This window comes from Tachypleus tridentatus, chromosome 10 (genome assembly GCF_004210375.1).
Source record: "Tachypleus tridentatus isolate NWPU-2018 chromosome 10, ASM421037v1, whole genome shotgun sequence".
In the NCBI taxonomy this organism is placed as follows: domain Eukaryota; kingdom Metazoa; phylum Arthropoda; class Merostomata; order Xiphosura; family Limulidae; genus Tachypleus; species Tachypleus tridentatus.
Genome location: NC_134834.1, coordinates 12194712 through 12218358, shown reverse-complemented (window position 1 = coordinate 12218358; position 23647 = coordinate 12194712). Strand labels below are relative to the sequence as shown.

Below are 23647 nucleotides of genomic sequence, written 5' to 3'. Positions count from 1 at the left end.
CCAAGTCCTAGTTATTACACAGGTTGAATATGCTTACCTTTCGGAACAGTTTGAACAAACTTTTACATACAACCCATTCTTTCTGTCTTTATAACTTTAATACATCATACGGACAGATGGTTTGTTTACTTGTTGTTAACTCCACAGTGAGGGAGTGCTGTCTTCCCTGCGTCATACGTTTTTAGTGTATAATTTGGGTTTTTGCTGGAAGGCGAGAGATGTCATGATCGCGAAGTGAGTAAGAGACGAGTGCAGTATAAATAAGAGTGAAGTGAATCAGTTAGTAACTGAGTGCTCAATGAGTGATTCAATCCACTGATAATCAGCTAATTTAGTGTCGGATAAATAATCTATGTTAACTTGCGTGTATTCTATCAGTTTGTGGACAGATTGTAGCTATGGAATTATATGAGCGAATTAGGCTTGCTTTCGTTTAGTTTATATTGAAAAGGTTGCGTGTTGAGTATTATACTTACAAGCAATACAGTAAAAGAAAAAAATAGATAAATTCGTTATAATTACATGAACTTGCCATCATTTTTTACTAAATAATAAAACAGAGCCCGCCTAAAGCTAGCTAGTCCCATGTTAGTGTTTTGAGTCCTTTGAGCCTGGCCGCCGAGGAAGAGACAGATGAAAATCTAAAAATGACACTGGATTTCCAAAAAAAAGAAGAAAACACTCTTATAAAATAATACAAGTTGTTTCACAAAGAAACACAAAGTTTAATGTGCGTGCAAAAATAATATTTAATTTTTTTTAAGGGCGTACTTTCGCCACGTACTTCAATATGCACACCACCAATTACGAGCAAAACGGGCAACATGTAACCAGTGGAGTAATATTTGAAGATTTCGTGGATACATTGATACAATTCATCATCATTCGAGACCTTACTAACTTAAATAATGTCCTTTATAGCGCCTCATACAAATATAATCCATAATCATGATGTCCAGAGAACGCGTGTGTCAGCTGCTTGGGCCTTCCAGCCCACATCACTGGCTGGGTGATGTTTCATCAAGTGTGTTGGGGTCGCTTAGGTTCAGGTGTGGAAGGACACAGTCCAGTTGGAATAACGCGTTAATAACGTCTATAGGGACTGTTAATACTAATAATAAACATTACTTTTGCACGTGCAAATATCGATGCGTCTCTATATTAAGCGATGTTAGTGCTTTAAAATAGATGGGCAATATATTTGAGTATTTAAATTAGCAAATGAAGATGTCTGATCTTCAGCGTTGTTACCTTTACTTTTATGGGGCGTGCTGGTCCTGTGGTAGAGCTTCGAAATTCGGATCCGAAGAGTGCAGTTCGAATCCATACAATGCCACAAAACAAAGCTGTGAGTGCGTTATACAGTGACAGCCAGTCTCTTAGAACGGATGATACGGCGATGCAGACTGTCTTTCTTGGTCAATAGTTCAAACTAATGGATGGTGGAAGATAACCTTAACAGCTTTACCATAAATATAAATACCGTTCACCTTTCAAGACATAGAGAGTAACTGGTATAGAATGCAGGCTTAGCTGTAGAATAGTGTTGGTTTGGTAAATGGCAGCTTGTTAATGGATGTTTTTTTATTAACTGTAGGGTAAAAAATTCTAGAAAATAAACAGTGAATAATATCAATTGTAAATAATTTAGAAAACGACACTTGTACTAAATACAGGGTGGCTCGTAAGTCCCTACCCATCCATATGTTATTATGTTATATTCAATTACGCATGTATTATAAATTGGTTTCTTTTTTGTCAGAGAAATATGGCCGATGTGAGCACTGTTACACTTGAAGAGCGTATTGTGACAAGTACGTGGGTACATGAGCACAAGAATACTGGTGACACTGGATACATAAGATATATGGATGGGTATGGACTTAGGGGTCACCCTGTATATAAATACACACAATAAAGAGAAGTGAAACATTAATTTGATTACACAATTAATAATTTATTAAAAATAGAGACCATCCCTAAAATGACTACATGTTTCCGTATTTTTAAATCACCATCTTCGAGTGCTATATAGTTGTATATGTGTGTGTATGTATATATATCACAAAGCTACAAAATGATCTATCTGTGTTAGGTCCATCAGGAGAAATCGAATCACGGATATTGATGCTGTAAGTACAAATACTGTTCTTGATGGTTGGGTTTCTATGGCACTCGTCTTGCAATCTGTGGGTCGTTGGTTGGAATCCCGCCACTGATTATATAGACTAGCCTCAGAGTAAGCTGGGGGCGAGGGGGGGCTTGGGTATTGACTTGACTGTCTTCCCTTTAGTTTGTCGCTTTCAAATTGGAGGTGACTATCGTGGCCGGCCGTTGAATAGCTTTGCGCTAAAATTCAACAAAGACATTTATTGTTGACCGTCTGAGAGACGGTATCACTTGGTCGAAATAAATAATTTTGTAGGATCGAATGACTTTTGTCATCCTTTAATAAACAGAACTGCGACATCTCGATTACGTGACTCTCGTGCACCGGAAGTACGTGTGTGGGTGACTTTGAATGAACTCGTATAAAGGTTGACCTGACGTGTACACATTCTCTCGGATTTTACTTTCAGTCAAGTGGTGAGCTCGAAATATACAGATGGAAAAGTTAAATTAGACGAGATTAGAAATCGTTTAGAGTTAGCTATAGGATTATCGGAGGGATTTTTTAAACATGTTTATCTAAACTGCATGACTCTACGTTTAACAAGAAACAGTCCAAACAATTTACACAACAAATTACTTTTGAGTCTATGACTCTATAAACAGAGAAGTCTCGCGCAAAAATGGTAACCAGACGTATAATCAATAAGACAAGTGAGTACTTTATGTATTTTAATTAGTAAGTGATTTCACCCAAAGTTTGTGTCCCTACTACGGGTATCCAAACCCCGTTTTTAGCGTTATAAACCTTCAGACTTACCGTTGATAAAGGTTGTATTTTGTTAAGTACAAATCTACACGATAGACTAATATGTGCTGTGCCCTGAACAGGTATCAAAACCTGGTTTCCCTTGATGACGAGAAACCCAACTTGAAATAAAAATGTATCTCAGAACGGCTGGTATGGGTATTAACACTTCTATTGTTAATACAATAATGTTAATTGTCCTGAGATACAAAATTTGGTATTTTAGCGTTATAAACCTTTAACTTATCACTGAGAAACTTTGTTTCTGTTTGTTTGTTTGTTTTTTAAAATTTCGCACAAAGCTACTCGAGGGTTATCTGTGCTAGCCGTCCCTAATTTAGCACTGTAAGACAAGAGGGAAGGCAGCTAGTCATCACCACCCACCGCCAACTCTTGGGCTACTCTTTTACCAACGAATAGTGGGATTGACCGTAACATTATAACGTCCCCACGGCTGAAAGGGCGAGCATGTTTGGCGCGACCGGGACGCAAACCCGAGACCCTCAGATTACGAGTCGCACTCCTTAACACGCTTGGCCATGTTGGGCCCAACTTTGTTTCTGTTGTTAAGCCCACAGCTATACGTTGGCTACGTATCTGTGCCCACCATGAAGTAGGCCGGGTGGAATACGTTCATTGAATCTTTAGTAGTGAGAATGGTACATCTATACCACCTCATTTACAATTTAAAGACCTTTGATGTATATCCCCAATATATAAATATAGTTTTGTAGACGGTGAGATCTAATCAAATGATAGCTGTTAAGATTACTGAACAAACTGTTAAAAGTCTTTCTTTGCTGGTCACTGTGAACTTTAGTAATTAATGACAACACGAAAAACATTTTCCTAAATGGTGACCCCAACTTTCCCTTACCTAGAGTTAGATAGTGGGTGCTGTTCTCTATCTTCTTGCTTTCCTCACATCCTATATGTTCAGATAGCCGTCTGTGTTCGTTTGCGTGAAAGGTGAAAAAATATATACCAATCGATCTTTCGTTCAATGATTCGTGTAAGCTCCATCTAGAGTCATAATTGCGAACTAAGTAAAACAATATGCTACACTCTTCCTCACCTAGCTTTCAGAGTCCTTTTGTCCTCCCCAGATCTTTCTAGAAGGTATATTCCCTTGATGGCGAACAATCCCCGATGCCTAGCTTTCTTTAAGTGTTCCTGTTACATTTTGAGACTTGAATATATTACGTTTTGTGAAAAAGGTGACAATTTTAACTTAGAACATTAAGTCCACTTTGAAGGCCCGGCCTGGCCAGGTGAGTTAAGACGTTCGACTCGTAAACTGAAGATTGCGGGTTCAAATCCTGGTCGCACCAACCATGCTCGCCCTTTCAGCCGTGGGGCCGTTATAATGTGACGGTCAATCCCACTATTCGTTGGTAAAAGAGTAGTCCAAGAGTTGATGATGACTAGCTGCCCTCCCTCTAGTCTTACACTGTTAAATTAGGGACGGATAGCGCAGATAGCCCTCGAGTAGCTTTGCGCGAAATCCGAAAACAAACAAACAATCACTTTGGAGAACTTTTGAACCACTGTAGAAAGACCAGGGTCAAATAATGCAGTGACTTAAAACAATTGGAAGATTTTCGCTACTACAGTGTTTAAAATGAGTTCGCAGTTGAATCAGGTTCAGTCGATTATCTAATAAACACAGTTCTGTTTGGACTTTGCAAGTTTTCAGTTTGGAGAGTTGAGGCTTGTATGATAGAATATGGAATACACAGTACATTTTCATTGTTGTATATATTCTATATGACGTATTACTGAGTACGTAGCTCAGTTTCATTGTTGTATACTGTACATGGCGTTATATTGAGTGCATAACTCAGTTTCATTGTTGTATACTGTACGTGGTGTAATATTGAGTACATAACTCAGTTTCATTGTTGTATACTGTACGTGGTGTTATAGTGAGTACACAACTCAGTTTCATTGTTGTATACTGTACGTGGTGTAATAGTGAGTACATAACTCAGTTTCATTGTTGTATATATTCTATATGACGTATTACTGAGTACGTAGCTCAGTTTCATTGTTGTATACTGTACATGGCGTTATTTGAGTGCATAACCGAATTTTATTGTTGTATATTCTACACGGTGTAATATTGAGTACATAACTCAGTTTCATTGTTGTATACTCTACATGGTGTAATATTGAGTACATAACTCAGTTTCATTGTTGTATACTCTACACGGTGTAATATTGAGTACATAACTCAGTTTCATTGTTGTATACTCTACATGGTGTAATATTGAGTACACAACTCAGTTTCATTGTTGTATACTGTACGTGGTGTAATATTGAGTACATAACTCAGTTTCATTCTTGTATACTTTATATGGTGTAATATTGAGTACACAACTCAGTTTAATTGTTGTATACTGTACGTGGTGTAATATTGAGTATATAACTCAGTTTCATTGTTGTGTACTCTACATGGTGTAATAGTGAGTACATAACTCAGTTTTATTGTTGTATACTCTACACGGTGTAATATTGAGTACATAACTCAGTTTTATTGTTGTATACTCTACACGGTGTAATATTGAGTACACAGCTCAGTTTCATTGTTGTATACTGTACGTGGTGTAATAGTGAGTACACAACTCAGTTTCATTGTTGTATACTGTACGTGGTGTAATATTGAGTACATAACTCAGTTTCATTCTTGTATACTTTACATGGTGTAATATTGAGTACACAACTCAGTTTCATTGTTGTATACTGTACGTGGTGTAATATTGAGTATATAACTCAGTTTCATTGTTGTATACTCTACATGGTGTAATAGTGAGTACATAACTCAGTTTTATTGTTGTATACTCTACACGGTGTAATATTGAGTACATAACTCAGTTTTATTGTTGTATACTCTACACGGTGTAATATTGAGTACACAGCTCAGTTTCATTGTTGTATACAGTACGTGGTGTAATAGTGAGTACACAACTCAGTTTCATTGTTGTATACTGTACGTGGTGTAATATTGAGTACATAACTCAGTTTCATTCTTGTATACTTTACATGGTGTAATATTGAGTACACAACTCAGTTTCATTGTTGTATACTGTACGTGGTGTAATATTGAGTATATAACTCAGTTTCATTGTTGTGTACTCTACATGGTGTAATAGTGAGTACATAACTCAGTTTTATTATTGTATACTCTACACGGTGTAATATTGAGTACATAACTCAGTTTTATTGTTGTATACTCTACACGGTGTAATATTGAGTACACAGCTCAGTTTCATTGTTGTATACTGTACGTTGTGTAATAGTGAGTACATAACTCAGTTTCATTCTTGTATACTTTACACGGTGTAATAGTGAGTACATAACTCAGTTTCATTCTTGTATACTTTACATGGTGTAATATTGAGTACACAACTCAGTTTTATTGTTGTATACTCTATACGGTGTAATATTGAGTACACAGCTCAGTTTCATTGTTGTATACTGTACGTGGTGTAATAGTGAGTACATAACTCAGTTTCATTGTTGTATACTCTACACGGTGTAATATTGAGTACATAGCTCAGTTTCATTGTTGTATACTCTACATGGTGTAATATTGAGTACACAACTCAGTTTCATTGTTGTATACTGTACGTGGTGTAATATTGAGTACATAACTCAGTTTCATTGTTGTATACTCTATAGCGTGTTATATTGAGTTAAAGCTTGTTTTATTTTTAATTAACGTTTCTTTCATCTGCTATTCACTTCCTCTTACTCAGTTTACTGTTTTTTTTCCTTCTTTTTGTCTGACATATTTCAATCATAGAGCTATTTCCTGTTTCGTACGCCTTTACCGCCACCTACTGGTGAATGAACATACACGTGACTGTAGTTGAATTAGGAAACAGATATGGTACATACCACGAATAGATTGTGCGTGAATTAGTGAAGCTGTTTATATGCATAAGCTTATCGGTGACCTCAGTCTCGAGCTGTTTATGGTAGCTATTCAATATTTGACTAAATTTGTTAAGCTTGTAGCTTTAAGCGCTAAGATGGATCAGTTATCTCACTTATAGTTTAAGTGTATAAAACCTTTATTTTCTATACTTCTTGTAAGTGATCCTAAATTCTGTTTTTAAAGAACCTAAGTCGTCCCCAAGCATTTACACGAAATGTTGTGTGCACACGTTTAAGGTCGTCGTTAATAACAATCGTTTTTTTTTTAATACCACTAGATGGCATGACCTCGTCTTCCTTTCAGAACATGAATGAAGGCCAGTCAAACAATATGAATACACTTTGTTTCACTTGAAGCTATTAATTAACGTATTATTTTTATAAGACTCTTCAAGTATATAATCACCATCCTTTAAAAGGTTTTTTTAATACGTTTGAAATTGTCGTTAATTGGAGACAAGGTTTGTAAACACCGTTCGGTGACGTATCATTATTCTTGTTTTCCCGGATTAAAAAGAAAGAATGAAAGGATAGAAAGATCAACCTAAACATAAGATTATATCTTGTCTCATTTAAGACAATGCATTACTTCTCTGACGTCATCTTAATGTACAATCATTTTTCCTTCACCCTCTAAAGATATCATCATATCTTTGATGTAATTCGTGTATTTAATTAAAGAAAGAAAAAACCTCATAGCTATGAAAGTGTAACTTTATTTTTGTTTGTGCAATGTTCATATTGCTTCAACAGTAAAGGTGCATTTTATTTTTTATTTGTGCAATGTTGTGTTGCTTCAGGTGTAGATTTTATTTTTGTTTGTGTTGCTTCAGCAGTAAAGGTGTATTTTATTTTCGTTTGTGCAATGTTTGTATTACTTCAACAGTGAAGGTGTAGATTTTATTTTTGTTTGTGCAATGTTCGTATTGCTTCAACAGTGAAGGTGTAGATTTTATTTTTGTTTGTGCAGTGTTTCTGTTGCTTCAACAGTCAATACCATGTAATGACAAGAATTCAGATCCTGTGTGTTATTTACGATAAGCCACAGTAAGTTTATTTGGGCGACACCTGATGGTATGTATTAAAACTAGCCATTAGCTGGTGAACTTTTATTTTCAAGTGGAGCTTTGAAAACAACTATTACCCTTTTTGTTATACTACTGAAACAGAAATCCTAGCGGTGAGTCCCCCGCTGGAACAGCGGAAAGTCTTCGGATTTCCAACGCTAAAACCAGGAGTTCGATTCTCCTTCGCAGACACAGCAGATAGCCCGACTATAAGAAAAACACACCCCAACGGTAAGAATAAGTTACCCTAGCGTGTTTAAATAGTACTTGTGTCATAACCTAATACATTCAGGTCCTTTATCCCTTCATATAATTCCCACTAGGAACTGATTGGTTTGGTTTAATTTCGCGTAGAGCTACACGAGGGCGCTTCTGTTTGTAAACTTTAATAGGGTTTTTTTTAAATAACAAATTTGATGCACAGAATGGCTCAGGTTTATTTCGAGGAACTTCCCTTGGTTACGCAAACACATCTTTGTGAATTTCTAACAATTATCTATTTTGAAATCTTTTTGTTTGTTTTTGAATTTCGCGCTAAGTTACTCGAGGGCTATCTGCGCTAGCCTTCCCTAATTTAGCAGCGTAAGACAAGAGGGAAGGCAGCTAGTCATCACCACCCACCGCCAACTCTTGAGCTACTCTTTTACCAACGAATAGTGGGACTGACAGTACATTATAAAGCCCTCACGGCTGAAAGGGCGAGCATGCTTGGTGTGACGGGAATTCTAGCCCGCGACCTTCATATTGCGAGTCGTGTGCCCTAACCATCTGATCATGCCGGGTCATTATTTTGAAATCAATCCTAGATAGGAAGTTAATTTTAATTACAGAAACGAACACTAAAAAAATACATTTTAACATCCGACATGCGGTTAACTGCTAAACACGTAACAAAATATCACAATGTAAGAAGCAGCCGGGCGAGGCTTAGTAGATAGAAATTCATGGCTCGCGACCCGTTGCCGTAAAAGAAAAAAAAACTCTCCGTACTTTGGTAAAAATAGAAGGTTAAATTACGAAACTATAGTGTACGTTTGAACACAAGAAACGTACATGTTGTAGTTAAATGTGCTACAACATCTATTCTCCAGCCAGTTAAGGAACAACGTGCTGGTGACGGTTGTTAATTTAAAATACAAGTAACCAAGGCCATATTGCACTTTAAAACGTCACCTCTCAGGTCTAGCTCGAACAACAATAATAGCACATCAAATTATACTTGTAATTAGATAAATAGTCCACGTGGTTTATGTCTTATCGGTAGATTTTGACTCGGTGGGACCGGAACAAAGTATTGAAGAGGTCAACTCGTGTGGGTATTACGGAGTCATGGTTGAAATAACAACTTCCAAATACAGCGAAAGTTAATTGTGCTATCAGTTCCTTCTTTAGTTTCTAGTCTGCCGGAACAACGAGTCAAAGCAACGTATAAAGTATTTGCACCGTCGCAGATTAATTCGCGAACACGCACAATTTTCGCAAAAAAGATGCAAGAACTGTTTGTTCATACCAGACTTTTACTTTCTGAAAGTTTGACTGGATGGGGCTTTAATCAACAGCATCCACACCCAACATGGCAAACTGGACTATGTTTGTCTTTGACTTCAACCTCTACTCCTAGTGTGAAACGTGTTCTTGCAGCAGTTGGAGTCGAGTTCTGAATTCTTAGATTCACAGTCCGGGCACGATAATTATTGGCCACGCTCAAAAACTGAACTTTTATTTTTGTTGGCTTTGTATTTGTTTTTAGAGTAAAGTCGCACTGGGATATCTGATGTGCTCACTTCGGAGAATCGAACCAGAGATTTTACCGTTGTAAATTTAATGTTGTCCCACCAGGAGTCGAAAACTATATAAAAAATCTAATTATGATTTCGTTCGTCTTACAAATGAGGAACCGAAGTTTTCGTGTTTGTAAGTTGTGATACACACAACTAATAATTTGTAAGTTGTGATACACACAACTAATATTGTAAGTTGTGATACACACAACTAATATTGTAAGTTGTGATACACACAACTAATAATTTGTAAGTTGTGATACACACAACTAATATTGTAAGTTGTGATACACACAACTAATAATTTGTAAGTTGTGATACACACAACTAATATTGGAAGTTGTGATACACACAACTAATAATTTGTAAGTTGTGATACACACAACTAATAATTTGTAAGTTGTGATACACACAACTAATAATTTGTAAGTTGTGATACACACAACTAATATTGTAAGTTGTGATACACACAACTAATAATTTGTAAGTTGTGATACACACAACTAATATTGGAAGTTGTGATACACACAACTAATAATTTGTAAGTTGTGATACACACAACTAATAATTTGTAAGTTGTGATACACACAACTAATAATTTGTAAGTTGTGATACACACAACTAATATTGTAAGTTGTGATACACACAACTAATATTGGAAGTTGTGATACACACAACTAATAATTTGTAAGTTGTGATACACACAACTAATATTGGAAGTTGTGATACACACAACTAATAATTTGTAAGTTGTGATACACACAACTAATATTGGAAGTTGTGATACACACAACTAATAATTTGTAAGTTGTGATACACACAACTAATAATTTGTAAGTTGTGATACACACAACTAATATTGTAAGTTGTGATACACACAACTAATAATTTGTAAGTTGTGATACACACAACTAATAATTTGTAAGTTGTGATACACACAACTAATATTGGAAGTTGTGATACACACAACTAATAATTTGTAAGTTGTGATACACACAACTAATAATTTGTAAGTTGTGATACACACAACTAATATTGTAAGTTGTGATACACACAACTAATAATTTGTAAGTTGTGATACACACAACTAATAATTTGTAAGTTGTGATACACACAACTAATATTGCAAGTTGTGATACACACAACTAATAATTTGTAAGTTGTGATACACACAACTAATAAACAGAAAACGAAACCAAAACTAGTTTTTGTTTTGTTTTGGCTGTTCTCGATTTCAGAGTGAAGAAATACGATGTTAAACCTGTTGTCTGGAACTAAGATGGCGACACCTATTGGTGGAGTTCATCTGAATAAGTTACAGGATCTATTATGTACCAGGAATCTCAAACTTCACATTATTAGTCTGTAAGAATGGAATATCTCAACATCACATCATTAGTCTCTACGGTGATACGCTGTGAAGTGTTGATACAGACGTATAGTATAGAAATATTCAGTATAGTTTCAATACGGACAGACAGTACGGACATACCCTGTAAAGTTTCAATACGGACAGACAGTACGGACATATCCCTGTAAAGTTTCAATACAGACAGGTAGTACGGACATACCCTTGGCAAGAACGGATAAGTAACTGTGTAACAATAGACAAGGAGTACAGATAGACATACACTGTTCCACAGTTGAAACAGAATATTACTGACCAGTTAGAAGGAAGTGGTTGCCAACGTGACGAACCCAACGTTCTGGTGGAAACCCTGAACTTGTACTCTTATACGTGGGCTCTGTCTTCTGCGGAAATCGAAACCCAATTTTTAGAGCTATAAGCCCTGCAACAACAAAGAAATGGAGATTTTAACCAGACAAACCTTGAACAAAGAAGCAGATAATCCGTGATGACGAGAAAACCCACTTGTAGGGAAAATTATATATGTAAAAAGCGGCTGGTATGGGTAGAGAAAGCAGATGGATTATAGCGAAAATAAAATTAAAGAAAAACAACAAAGAAACAGATAATTAATACCAGACAACAACAATGAAACAGATAATTAATACCAAACAACAACAATGAAACAGATAATTAATACCGAACAACAACAATGAAACAGATAATTAATACCGAACAACAACAAAGTAACAGATAATTAATACCGAACAACAACAAAGAAACAGATAATCAATACCGAACAACAACAACAAAGAAACAGATAATCAATACCGAACAACAACAATGAAACAGATAATCAATACCGAACAACAACAAAGAAACAGATAATTAATACCGAACAACAACAATGAAACAGATAATTAATACCGAACAACAACAATGAAACAGATAATTAATACCGAACAACAACAAAGTAACAGATAATTAATACCGAACAACAACAAAGAAACAGATAATCAATACCGAACAACAACAACAAAGAAACAGATAATCAATACCGAACAACAACAATGAAACAGATAATCAATACCGAACAACAACAAAGAAACAGATAATTAATACCGAACAACAACAATGAAACAGATAATTAATACCGAACAACAACAATGAAACAGATAATTAATACCGAACAACAACAAAGTAACAGATAATTAATACCGAACAACAACAATGAAACAGATAATTAATACCGAACAACAACAATGAAACAGATAATTAATACCGAACAACAACAAAGAAACAGATAATCAATACCGAACAACAACAAAGAAACAGATAATCAATACCGAACAACAACAATGAAACAGATAATTAATACCGAACAACAACAATGAAACAGATAATCAATACCGAACAACAACAATGAAACAGATAATCAATACCGAACAACAACAAAGAAACAGATAATCAATACCGAACAACAACAATGAAACAGATAATCAATACCGAACAACAACAAAGAAACAGATAATTAATACCGAACAACAACAATGAAACAGATAATTAATACCGAACAACAACAATGAAACAGATAATTAATACCGAACAACAACAAAGAAACAGATAATTAATACCGAACAACAACAAAGAAACAGATAATTAATACCAAACAACAACAAAGAAACAGATAATTAATACCAGACAACAACAATGAAACAGATAATTAATACCGAACAACAACAATGAAACAGATAATTAATACCGAACAACAACAATGAAACAGATAATCAATACCGAACAACAACAATGAAACAGATAATTAATACCGAACAACAACAAAGTAACAGATAATTAATACCGAACAACAACAATGAAACAGATAATTAATACCGAACAACAACAATGAAACAGATAATTAATACCGAACAACAACAAAGTAACAGATAATTAATACCGAACAACAACAATGAAACAGATAATTAATACCGAACAACAACAAAGAAACAGATAATCAATACCGAACAACAACAATGAAACAGATAATCAATACCGAACAACAACAATGAAACAGATAATCAATACCGAACAACAACAAAGAAACAGATAATTAATACCGAACAACAACAATGAAACAGATAATTAATACCGAACAACAACAATGAAACAGATAATTAATACCGAACAACAACAATGAAACAGATAATTAATACCGAACAACAACAAAGTAACAGATAATTAATACCGAACAACAACAATGAAACAGATAATCAATACCGAACAACAACAATGAAACAGATAATCAATACCGAACAACAACAATGAAACAGATAATCAATACCGAACAACAACAATGAAACAGATAATCAATACCAAACAACAACAATGAAACAGATAATTAATACCGAACAACAACAATGAAACAGATAATTAATACCGAACAACAACAATGAAACAGATAATTAATACCGAACAACAACAATGAAACAGATAATTAATACCGAACAACAACAATGAAACAGATAATCAATACCAAACAACAACAATGAAACAGATAATTAATACCGAACAACAACAACAAAGTAACAGATAATTAATACCAAACAACAACAATGAAACAGATAATTAATACCGAACAACAACAACAAAGTAACAGATAATTAATACCGAACAACAACAATGAAACAGATAATTAATACCGAACAACAACAATGAAACAGATAATCAATACCAAACAACAACAATGAAACAGATAATTAATACCGAACAACAACAACAAAGAAACAGATAATCAATACCAAACAACAACAATGAAACAGATAATTAATACCGAACAACAACAATGAAACAGATAATTAATACCGAACAACAACAATGAAACAGATAATTAATACCGAACAACAACAATGAAACAGATAATCAATACCAAACAACAACAATGAAACAGATAATTAATACCGAACAACAACAACAATGAAACAGATAATCAATACCAAACAACAACAATGAAACAGATAATTAATACCGAACAACAACAATGAAACAGATAATTAATACCGAACAACAACAATGAAACAGATAATTAATACCGAACAACAACAATGAAACAGATAATTAATACCGAACAACAACAATGAAACAGATAATCAATACCAAACAACAACAATGAAACAGATAATTAATACCGAACAACAACAATGAAACAGATAATCAATACCAAACAACAACAATGAAACAGATAATTAATACCGAACAACAACAACAAAGAAACAGATAATCAATACCGAACAACAACAATGAAACAGATAATTAATACCGAACAACAACAATGAAACAGATAATTAATACCGAACAACAACAATGAAACAGATAATTAATACCGAACAACAACAATGAAACAGATAATTAATACCGAACAACAACAACAAAGTAACAGATAATTAATACCGAACAACAACAACAAAGTAATCGAGAGTTTATACCAGACGCGATAACAAAGTAACAAAACAAAGCAGTAAGAATAACAATGATAACAAGAAACTGAATTTATACCAAACAGTAGATACTGAGGGATTTACAGACTGGTCAGTTTATACCAAACAGTAAAGAGTCTATACTGACGGACTTACAGACTGGTCAATTTATACCAAACAGTAGAGAGTCTATACTGACGGACTTAGAGACTGGTCAATTTTTACCAAACAGTAGAGAGTCTATACTGACGGACTTACAGACTGGTCAATTTATACCAAACAGTAGAGAAGCTATACTGACGAACTTACAGACTGGTCAAGTACTGATCCATTAAGATCTCGCACCTGTAACATCGTTAGCACTGTATTATTGTGAACACGATGGGAGACGTATGGCAGTATTAACCGCGAGGTTAAATTTCACCGCCATATATCAAAGTTTAATGTTGTTATAACTAAAGGTCAAGGTCATAATAAAAATACATTCACCCCCAATTTGACCAACAACTTTAAAAAAACAATAACGTAAAGACATAAAGTGGTCACTGCCCAGTGACATGTCTGCGTTAAGTAGTCACCGCCCAGTGGTATGTCTGCGTCAAGTCGTCACCGCCCAGTGGCATGTCTGCGTTAAGTGGTCACCGCCCAGTGGCATGTCTGCGTCAAGTCGTCACCGCCCAGTGGCATTTTCTGCGGACTTAAAACGCGTTAGAAACCGCGTTTATACCCGTGGTGAGCAGAACACCAGTAACTCAATGTGTAGCTCTGTGCTTAATTAGAAACAAACAATGAAGTGCTTACTTAGACCGTTGTACAACAAAAAGCAAACATGGCAGTGCAATGGTCATTTTTTTAAATGTAGAATTGTCGAAGTCATTTTTTTCTAACTTTTTAAAAACTCGCATGGAACAAGCAAAACATTTCAAGATAAGTCTACTAGCATAACCTGTTAGCCACTCAGTGATACACCATCCGTTCGTGTGACGTGTTATATAAAAAAACAACTATACAGGGTGTCTGGAAATTAGAACAAAAAAAAACAACTTTTGTTCAGATTTCTTTAGACTTGATTCTGGACATCGTGAACTTAGATAATAACTAGTGATTAGAAATGTACTTTAATAAAAGCTAGCAGAAATTTGTCTCAACAATATTTTACACAGCGTATAAAAATTAAGAGTTTTGAGTTTACTGGACAGAGACAATTTCTGTTTTGTTTGGTTTTGAATTTCGCGCAAAGCTACTCGAGGGCTATCTGCACTAGCCGTCTCTAATTTAGCAGTATAAGACTAGAGGGAAGGCAGCTAGTCATCACCATCCGTCGCTGTCCAGTAAACCCAGAACTCTAATATTTCAACTCCGTCGCTGTCCAGTAAATCCAGAACTCTAATATTTCAACTCTGTCGCTGTCTCTTTCCGGCCCGGCATGGCCAGGTGATTAATGTACTCGACTCGTAATCTGAGGGTCGCGGGTTCGAATCCCGGTCGCACCAAAAATGCTCTCCATTTCAGCCGTGGGGGCGTTATAATGTGACGGTCAATCGCACTATTCGTTGGTAAAAGAGTAGCCCAAGAGTTGGCGATGAGTTCTGGGTTTACTGGGCAGCGACGGAGTTGAAATATTAGAGTTCTGGGTTTACCGGACAGCGACGGAGTAGAAATATTAGAGTTCTGGGTTTACCGGACAGCGACGGAGTAGAAATATTAGAGTTCTGGGTTTACTGGACAGCGACGGAGTAGAAATATTAGAGTTCTGGGTTTACTGGGCAGCGACGGAGTTGAAATATTAGAGTTCTGGGTTTACCGGACAGCGACGGAGTAGAAATATTAGAGTTCTGGGTTTGCCGGACAGCGACGGAGTAGAAATATTAGAGTTCTGGGTTTACTGGACAGCGACGGAGTAGAAATATTAGAGTCTGGGTTTACCGGACAGCGACGGAGTTGAAATATTAGTGTTCTGGGTTTACCGGACAGCGACGGAGTAGAAATATTAGAGTCTGGATTTACTGGGCAGCGACGGAGTAGAAATATTAGAGTTCTGGGTTTACTGGGCAGCGACGGAGTTGAAATATTAGAGTTCTGGGTTTACCGGACAGCGACGGAGTAGAAATATTAGAGTTTTGGGTTTACTGGGCAGCGACGGAGTTGAAATATTAGAGTTCTGGGTTTACCGGACAGCGACGGAGTAGAAATATTAGAGTTCTGGGTTTGCCGGACAGCGACGGAGTAGAAATATTAGAGTTCTGGGTTTACTGGACAGCGACGGAGTAGAAATATTAGAGTCTGGGTTTACCGGACAGCGACGGAGTTGAAATATTAGTGTTCTGGGTTTACCGGACAGCGACGGAGTAGAAATATTAGAGTCTGGATTTACTGGGCAGCGACGGAGTAGAAATATTAGAGTTCTGGGTTTACTGGGCAGCGACGGAGTTGAAATATTAGAGTTCTGGGTTTACCGGACAGCGACGGAGTAGAAATATTAGAGTTTTGGGTTTACCGGACAGCGACGGAGTAGAAATATTAGAGTTCTGGGTTTACCGGACAGCGACGGAGTTGAAATATTAGAGTTCTGGGTTTACTGGGCAGCGACGGAGTTGAAATATTAGAGTTCTGGGTTTACTGGGCAGCGACGGAGTAGAAATATTAGAGTCTGGATTTACTGGACAGCGACGGAGTTGAAATATTAGAGTTCTGGGTTTACTGGACAGCGACGGAGTTGAAATATTAGAGTTCTGGGTTTACCGGACAGCGACGGAGTAGAAATATTAGAGTTCTGGGTTTACCGGACAGCGACGGAGTAGAAATATTAGAGTCTGGATTTACTGGGCAACGACGGAGTAGAAATATTAGAGTTCTGGGTTTACTGGACAGCGACGGAGTTGAAATATTAGAGTTCTGGGTTTACCGGACAGCGACGTAGTTGAAATATTGGAGTTCTGGGTTTACTGGGCAGCGACGGAGTAGAAATATTAGAGTTCTGGGTTTACTGGACAGCGACGGAGTTGAAATATTAGAGTTCTGGGTTTACCGGGCAGCGACGGAGTTGAAATATTAGAGCTCTGTGTTACTGGGCAGCGACGGAGTAGAAATATTAGAGTTCTGGGTTTACTGGACAGCGACGGAGTTGAAATATTAGAGTTCTGGGTTTACCGGACAGCGACGGAGTAGAAATATTAGAGTTCTGGGTTTACTGGACAGCGACGGAGTTGAAATATTAGAGTTCTGGGTTTACCGGGCAGCGACGGAGTTGAAATATTAGAGTTCTGGGTTTACTGGACAGCGACGGAGTTGAAATATTAGAGTTCTGGGTTTACCGGACAGCGACGGAGTAGAAATATTAGAGTTCTGGGTTTACCGGACAGCGACGGAGTAGAAATATTAGAGTCTGGATTTACTGGGCAACGACGGAGTAGAAATATTAGAGTTCTGGGTTTACTGGACAGCGACGGAGTTGAAATATTAGAGTTCTGGGTTTACCGGACAGCGACGTAGTTGAAATATTGGAGTTCTGGGTTTACTGGGCAGCGACGGAGTAGAAATATTAGAGTTCTGGGTTTACTGGACAGCGACGGAGTTGAAATATTAGAGTTCTGGGTTTACCGGGCAGCGACGGAGTTGAAATATTAGAGCTCTGTGTTACTGGGCAGCGACGGGTAGAAATATTAGAGTTCTGGGTTTACTGGACAGCGACGGAGTTGAAATATTAGAGTTCTGGGTTTACCGGACAGCGACGGAGTAGAAATATTAGAGTTCTGGGTTTACTGGACAGCGACGGAGTTGAAATATTAGAGTTCTGGGTTTACCGGGCAGCGACGGAGTTGAAATATTAGAGTTCTGGGTTTACCGGACAGCGACGGAGTTGAAATATTAGAGTTCTGGGTTTACTGGACAGCGACGGAGTTGAAATATTAGAGTTCTGGGTTTACCGGACAGCGACGGAGTAGAAATATTAGAGTTCTGGGTTTACTGGACAGCGACGGAGTTGAAATATTAGAGTTCTGGGTTTACCGGGCAGCGACGGAGTTGAAATATTAGAGTTCTGGGTTTACCGGACAGCGACGGAGTTGAAATATTAGAGTTCTGGGTTTACTGGACAGCGATGGAGTAGAAATATTAGAGTTCTGGGTTTACTGGAGATTTGGGTCTACTGGAGAGCTCCTGCCTGCTTTTAGAGTGTGATGATGCTTTGACTCATATTAAAGCTTCATTCAGGTCAAACAGCACATATCACAAGGTTAAAGGTCACAAGGTTAAAAATGAAAGTTGTAAAAGACCAGTTTTATAATAAAAATATATTCTGTATTTTAAAACAATAAATAAAATCGATATGAGAAACCATCAAACCTCTAATGTGTAGAAGTTTTGTATTATAAAAAAAAAAAAAAATCGGATTCCTGAAATGTAAATTGTAAACAGGTTCGTCAGGCTTGTTACTGCGGTTCTTTGTTAAACTCAAGTTAACTGAAAACCTAATCAATATCTCGAGTGTTTGGCAGTTGTCACAAGCTGGTGTTCAAGTTTCCAGTTTCAAGGATGAGACTTTTAAAACCAGTCAACTGTTTACAACTTGTTACATCAACTGTTATTCTACACAACAACACGTGATGTTAAAAGGAACTGTTGTAGTAGATGGTTTTACTACTAGCGTACCCATGGACCCCCTACGATAGCATTTCTTCACTTTAAACTGACGTATGAAAGTTGGGTTGTTCATCATTTTATAATGGTTGAAAGGCTTAGCATAGTCGATAAGAGGATTCAAACCCGCGATCCACAGACTGCGAGTCAAGTTCTTTGACTACCAGGCTGAATGTTTGTGTAACATGTTCATACATATGTTTAACATCGCTACGTTTATACCTGAACTTTCAAAACATGCACTAAACCAACCTATAGCGTGAAGTAACAAAACACAGAATAAACAAACCTGTAACGTGAAATAACAAGCAAGTCCGAACAAACTGGTACACCCAGTTCTCAAAGTTGAAGCTAGTTCTACACTTCATATAAATTCAGTTTTATAAATGAAACGTGACATAAATACAGTTATAGATAAAATATAAATTCACTTCTATAGATAAACCATCACATAAGTTCATTTCTAAAGCTGAAACGTCATGTGAGCCCAGTTCTAAAGCATCATTTCTGGACCATCTGCTTAGATCAGTTTGGTTTGGAAAACATAGTCGGTACTGCGATTGGATTGCAAAAATGGCGGCAAATAGATTATATCCAACTTGTCACTTACAGGCCTGAGTCTGAGAGCTAGTTTTGGCTAAACAAGCTGTTTTCGATGTGAGACGTAGAATTAAGTTGACACATGGCTGACTCTGAGCGATAGAAGGAACTGATGCGATTATTGTACACAGAGATTTCTCTTAGAGGTAAATCTTACCTCGTTCATGCGTTTCGTTGATTAAAGGTCTAATGATTTATCTGAAACAACGTATGGATCGTCCTATCTATGTACACACATACACACTGATATGTGGAAGTCCACTTGTATATACACGTGTACGTAGTAGATCTTCGTACAGGTTTTAGTTAAACAGCTCAGGAGGTTTTTTTGTTATACTCTCAGTTGTTTATTCGATAGATTTTTGCTGTTTATTAATATTATTTTTTACTTAGAGCCCTGGCACGGCCTGATGGTTAAGACACTCGAACTACAATCTAAGGGCCGACGGTTTGGATCCCGTGTCCGAACAAGCTCACCCTCTTAACTGTGGGGGAACGATAATTTGACAGTCAATGGTTTTATTTGACAATAAAAAGTTGTTCAAGAGTTGGCGGTAGGTGTTGTTGAGTAACTGTCTTCCATCTGTCACTCAAAAACTAGAGACGGAGGAAGCCCTCGGTGTCGCTTTTCACGAAATTCAAAACATACAATCATTTTTGAATACACATGCTTAACGATACGCGGTCCTTTTCACATATCATCACTGCAATCCCAGGATACTGATACAAGATCTTAACAGGTGAAGTCTGTTTACTCAGGCAGTTAACGATGATGGTTACCATAAAAGAAGTAATATCCTATGTGTGAAAAAAACACACATCATATCCTACAGAAAACAAGTAGAAACAACTATTAATTGAGAGTAAGGGAACATGCGCAGTCTAGCTATATACATGTCTATTTCTGTTAGTGTAGTTTGATCCACTAAAAATATTTATATCATTGTTTGAACTGTAGTAAGGCAGGAGGACCTAACCCCCCCCCCCCCCGGAACAACCTATCGTATTTAACCATTCCGCAGCTAGTTCAGAATAAGTTCGCAGTCAGATATAATTATTCTGTATTTTTGTGCAGGGGTTCTGCAATTATGAAATTCTTGTCAACAAGTGGATGTCGAAAGGTCGAAAAGAGGTGATACTCCTTTTACTAAGGCGATGTTAACATATGTCAATGTTTAACTCAAGGGGTGACACAGATACTTGTACAAAGTGGTACGAGTTAAGAATTCTCTCCCTGTACACTCGGCGAAGTATACAGTATTAGCTAGTAACATTCTGTACTTGGATCCATTATCTATCAAACTGTGATATAATATAGTTCTTTCTGCTGCCGTTAGAGAAACTCTCCATCAAAAAAACAGTCTGGTAATTAAACATACACACAGTCATTATAAACAATGTTTTAGTTGGTTTTTTTTCTTATATTTCCCCGAGTTAGAAACTATTATTTACAGAATATTTTCATTTTATCTACAGAAACTTTAGACTTGTGAGACATCGGTGACCGTGAGTTACACACAACGTCACTTTAAATGGTTTGGTTTTGAATTTCGCGCAAAGCTACACGAGGGCTAACTGTCCCTAATTTAGCAGGGAAGGCAGCTAGTCATTATCACCTACCGCCAACTCTTGGGCTACACTTTTACCAACAAATAGTAGGATTGACAGTCACATTATAACGCCCCACGGCTGAAAGGGCGAGAGTGTTTGGTGCGACGGGGGTTCGAACCTACGACCTCCAGATTACGAGTTTCTTAACCACCTGGCCATGCCGGGGCCTTAAGTTAAGGTTAAGTTGATGTAATCTGTCATCTGGGTTGTTTATTTGTCATTTACATTTGTAAGAAAAATATTCGTATTTTAATTATTAAACTACATAACAAACCAATAAAAAAGATATATATCATTATAATTCCCATAAACCTTAACATCTGAAATGATCAGTTTGTAGGAAATCCCCATAAGATGACGTTCTTGTCCGCACTGGTGGTCAGGATTGAAAAGTCTGTTGGATGCCACCGTGCTTGGATTACCTTGTCTTTGTGTTCTGCTACCACGATCCCTGGGATTGGCTGGGAAAGGTCACCTGGTGATCAGAGAAGAACTGATATATTAAACTTTCTCTTAAGAACGGATTTCGAGGAAAAATAAAAATCATAAAAGAAGAGACAATAATGAACAGACATGTACATATATCAATACGGTTACCATTACAGTATTAGTACAGTTACCATTACAGTACCAGCTAACAGACGTGTACATATATCAATATGGTTACCATTACAGTGCCAGCTAACAGACGTGTACATATATCAATATGGTTACCATTACAGTATTAGTATAGTTACCATTACAGTACCAGCTAACAGACGTGTACATATATCAATATGGTTACCATTACAGTATTAGTACAGTTACCATTACAGTACCAGCTAACAGACGTGTACATATATCAATATGGTTACCATTACAGTGCCAGCTAACAGACGTGTACATATATCAATATGGTTACCATTACAGTATTAGTACAGTTACCATTACAGTACCAGCTAACAGACGTGTACATATATCAATACGGTTACCATTACAGTATCAGTACAGTTACCATTACAGTGCCAGCTAACAGACATGTACATATATCAATATAGTATCAGTATAGTTACTATTAAAGCTGTTATTTCTGACGGCATTACTACAGCTGTTATTTCTGTCGGTATTACTACAGCTGTTATTTCTGTCGCTATTACTACAGCTGTTATTTCCGTCGGTATTACTACAGCTGTTATTTCTGTCGGTATTACTAAAGCGATTATTTCTGTCAGTGTTACTAAATTTATTTCTATGAGTGTTACTACAGCTGTTATTTTTGTCGGTATTACTACAGCTGTTATTTCTGTCGGTATTACTACAGCTGTTATTTTTATCAGTGTTACTACAGCTGTTATTTCTGTCGGTATTACTAAAGCTGTTATTTCTGTCAGTATTACTACAGCTGTTATTTCTGTCGGTGTTACTACAGCTGCTATTTCTGTCGGTATTACTACAGCTGTTATTTTTATCAGTGTTACTACAGCTGTTATTTCTGTCGGTATTACTAAAGCTGTTATTTCTGTCGGTATTACTACAGCTGTTATTTTTATCAGTGTTACTACAGCTGTTATTTCTGTCGGTATTACTAAAGCTGTTATTTCTGTCGGTATTACTAAAGCTGTTATTTCTGTCAGTATTATTACAGCTGTTGTTTCTGTCAGTCCCCAGGTTGAACGTCAAACGGTGCATGTATATTTAACATAATAAACCCAGCTGGTTTGAACTACACGTTAAAGAACAAAAGAGCACGCGAGTTTCACGGTTTCTGATTCTTGAATGGCTTCAGTCTGAACAACATTTGATATCTGGGAACATCGGCTGTTGACGTTGTTTCGAATCATACTGGAATTTATTATCTTACTTTATGTCAGTAATAGAACTTGGATCTCTGGGATCTGTTGTCAAACTAACTTCATCCTAACGAACCGGACAGGGGTTAGCAACCTAACAGTTACGTTCCGATCTGGAACACAGTAATCTGTACACCTGACTAGTTTTATTTGTAATTAGATGACTTAATCAATCTAAAAACACCACTCACAATTTGATCGTAAGTTTAATAAACACGTAGTGAATAAAATCTTACCTGTAAGTCTGATAAAATTACTTTATGATCATAAGATCCAGTAAGGAAACGCTAGATAAATCTTACCTGTAAGTCCGATAAAATTACTTTGTTATCATAAGATCCAGTAAGGAAACGTTAGATAAATCTTACCCTGTAAGTCTGATAAAATTACTCTTTGATCGTAAGGAAACGTCAGATAAATCTTACCCTGTAAGTCTGATAAAATTAC

The 23647-nt window shown here is 36.7% G+C and overlaps 1 protein-coding gene across 1 annotated transcript in view; it reads right to left on the bottom strand.

The window, feature by feature from the left end:
• Window positions 1-19526: 19526 nt before the first annotated feature.
• LOC143227961 (WD repeat-containing protein 47-like) overlaps window positions 19527-23647 on the bottom strand; it is a 57243-nt gene continuing 53122 nt past the window's right edge. The window contains exon 4 of the mRNA XM_076459311.1: window positions 19527-21846. Within this exon, the coding sequence (XP_076315426.1) occupies window positions 21701-21846 (146 nt within the window). The 3' untranslated portion in view covers window positions 19527-21700. The remainder of the gene's footprint in view (window positions 21847-23647) is intronic.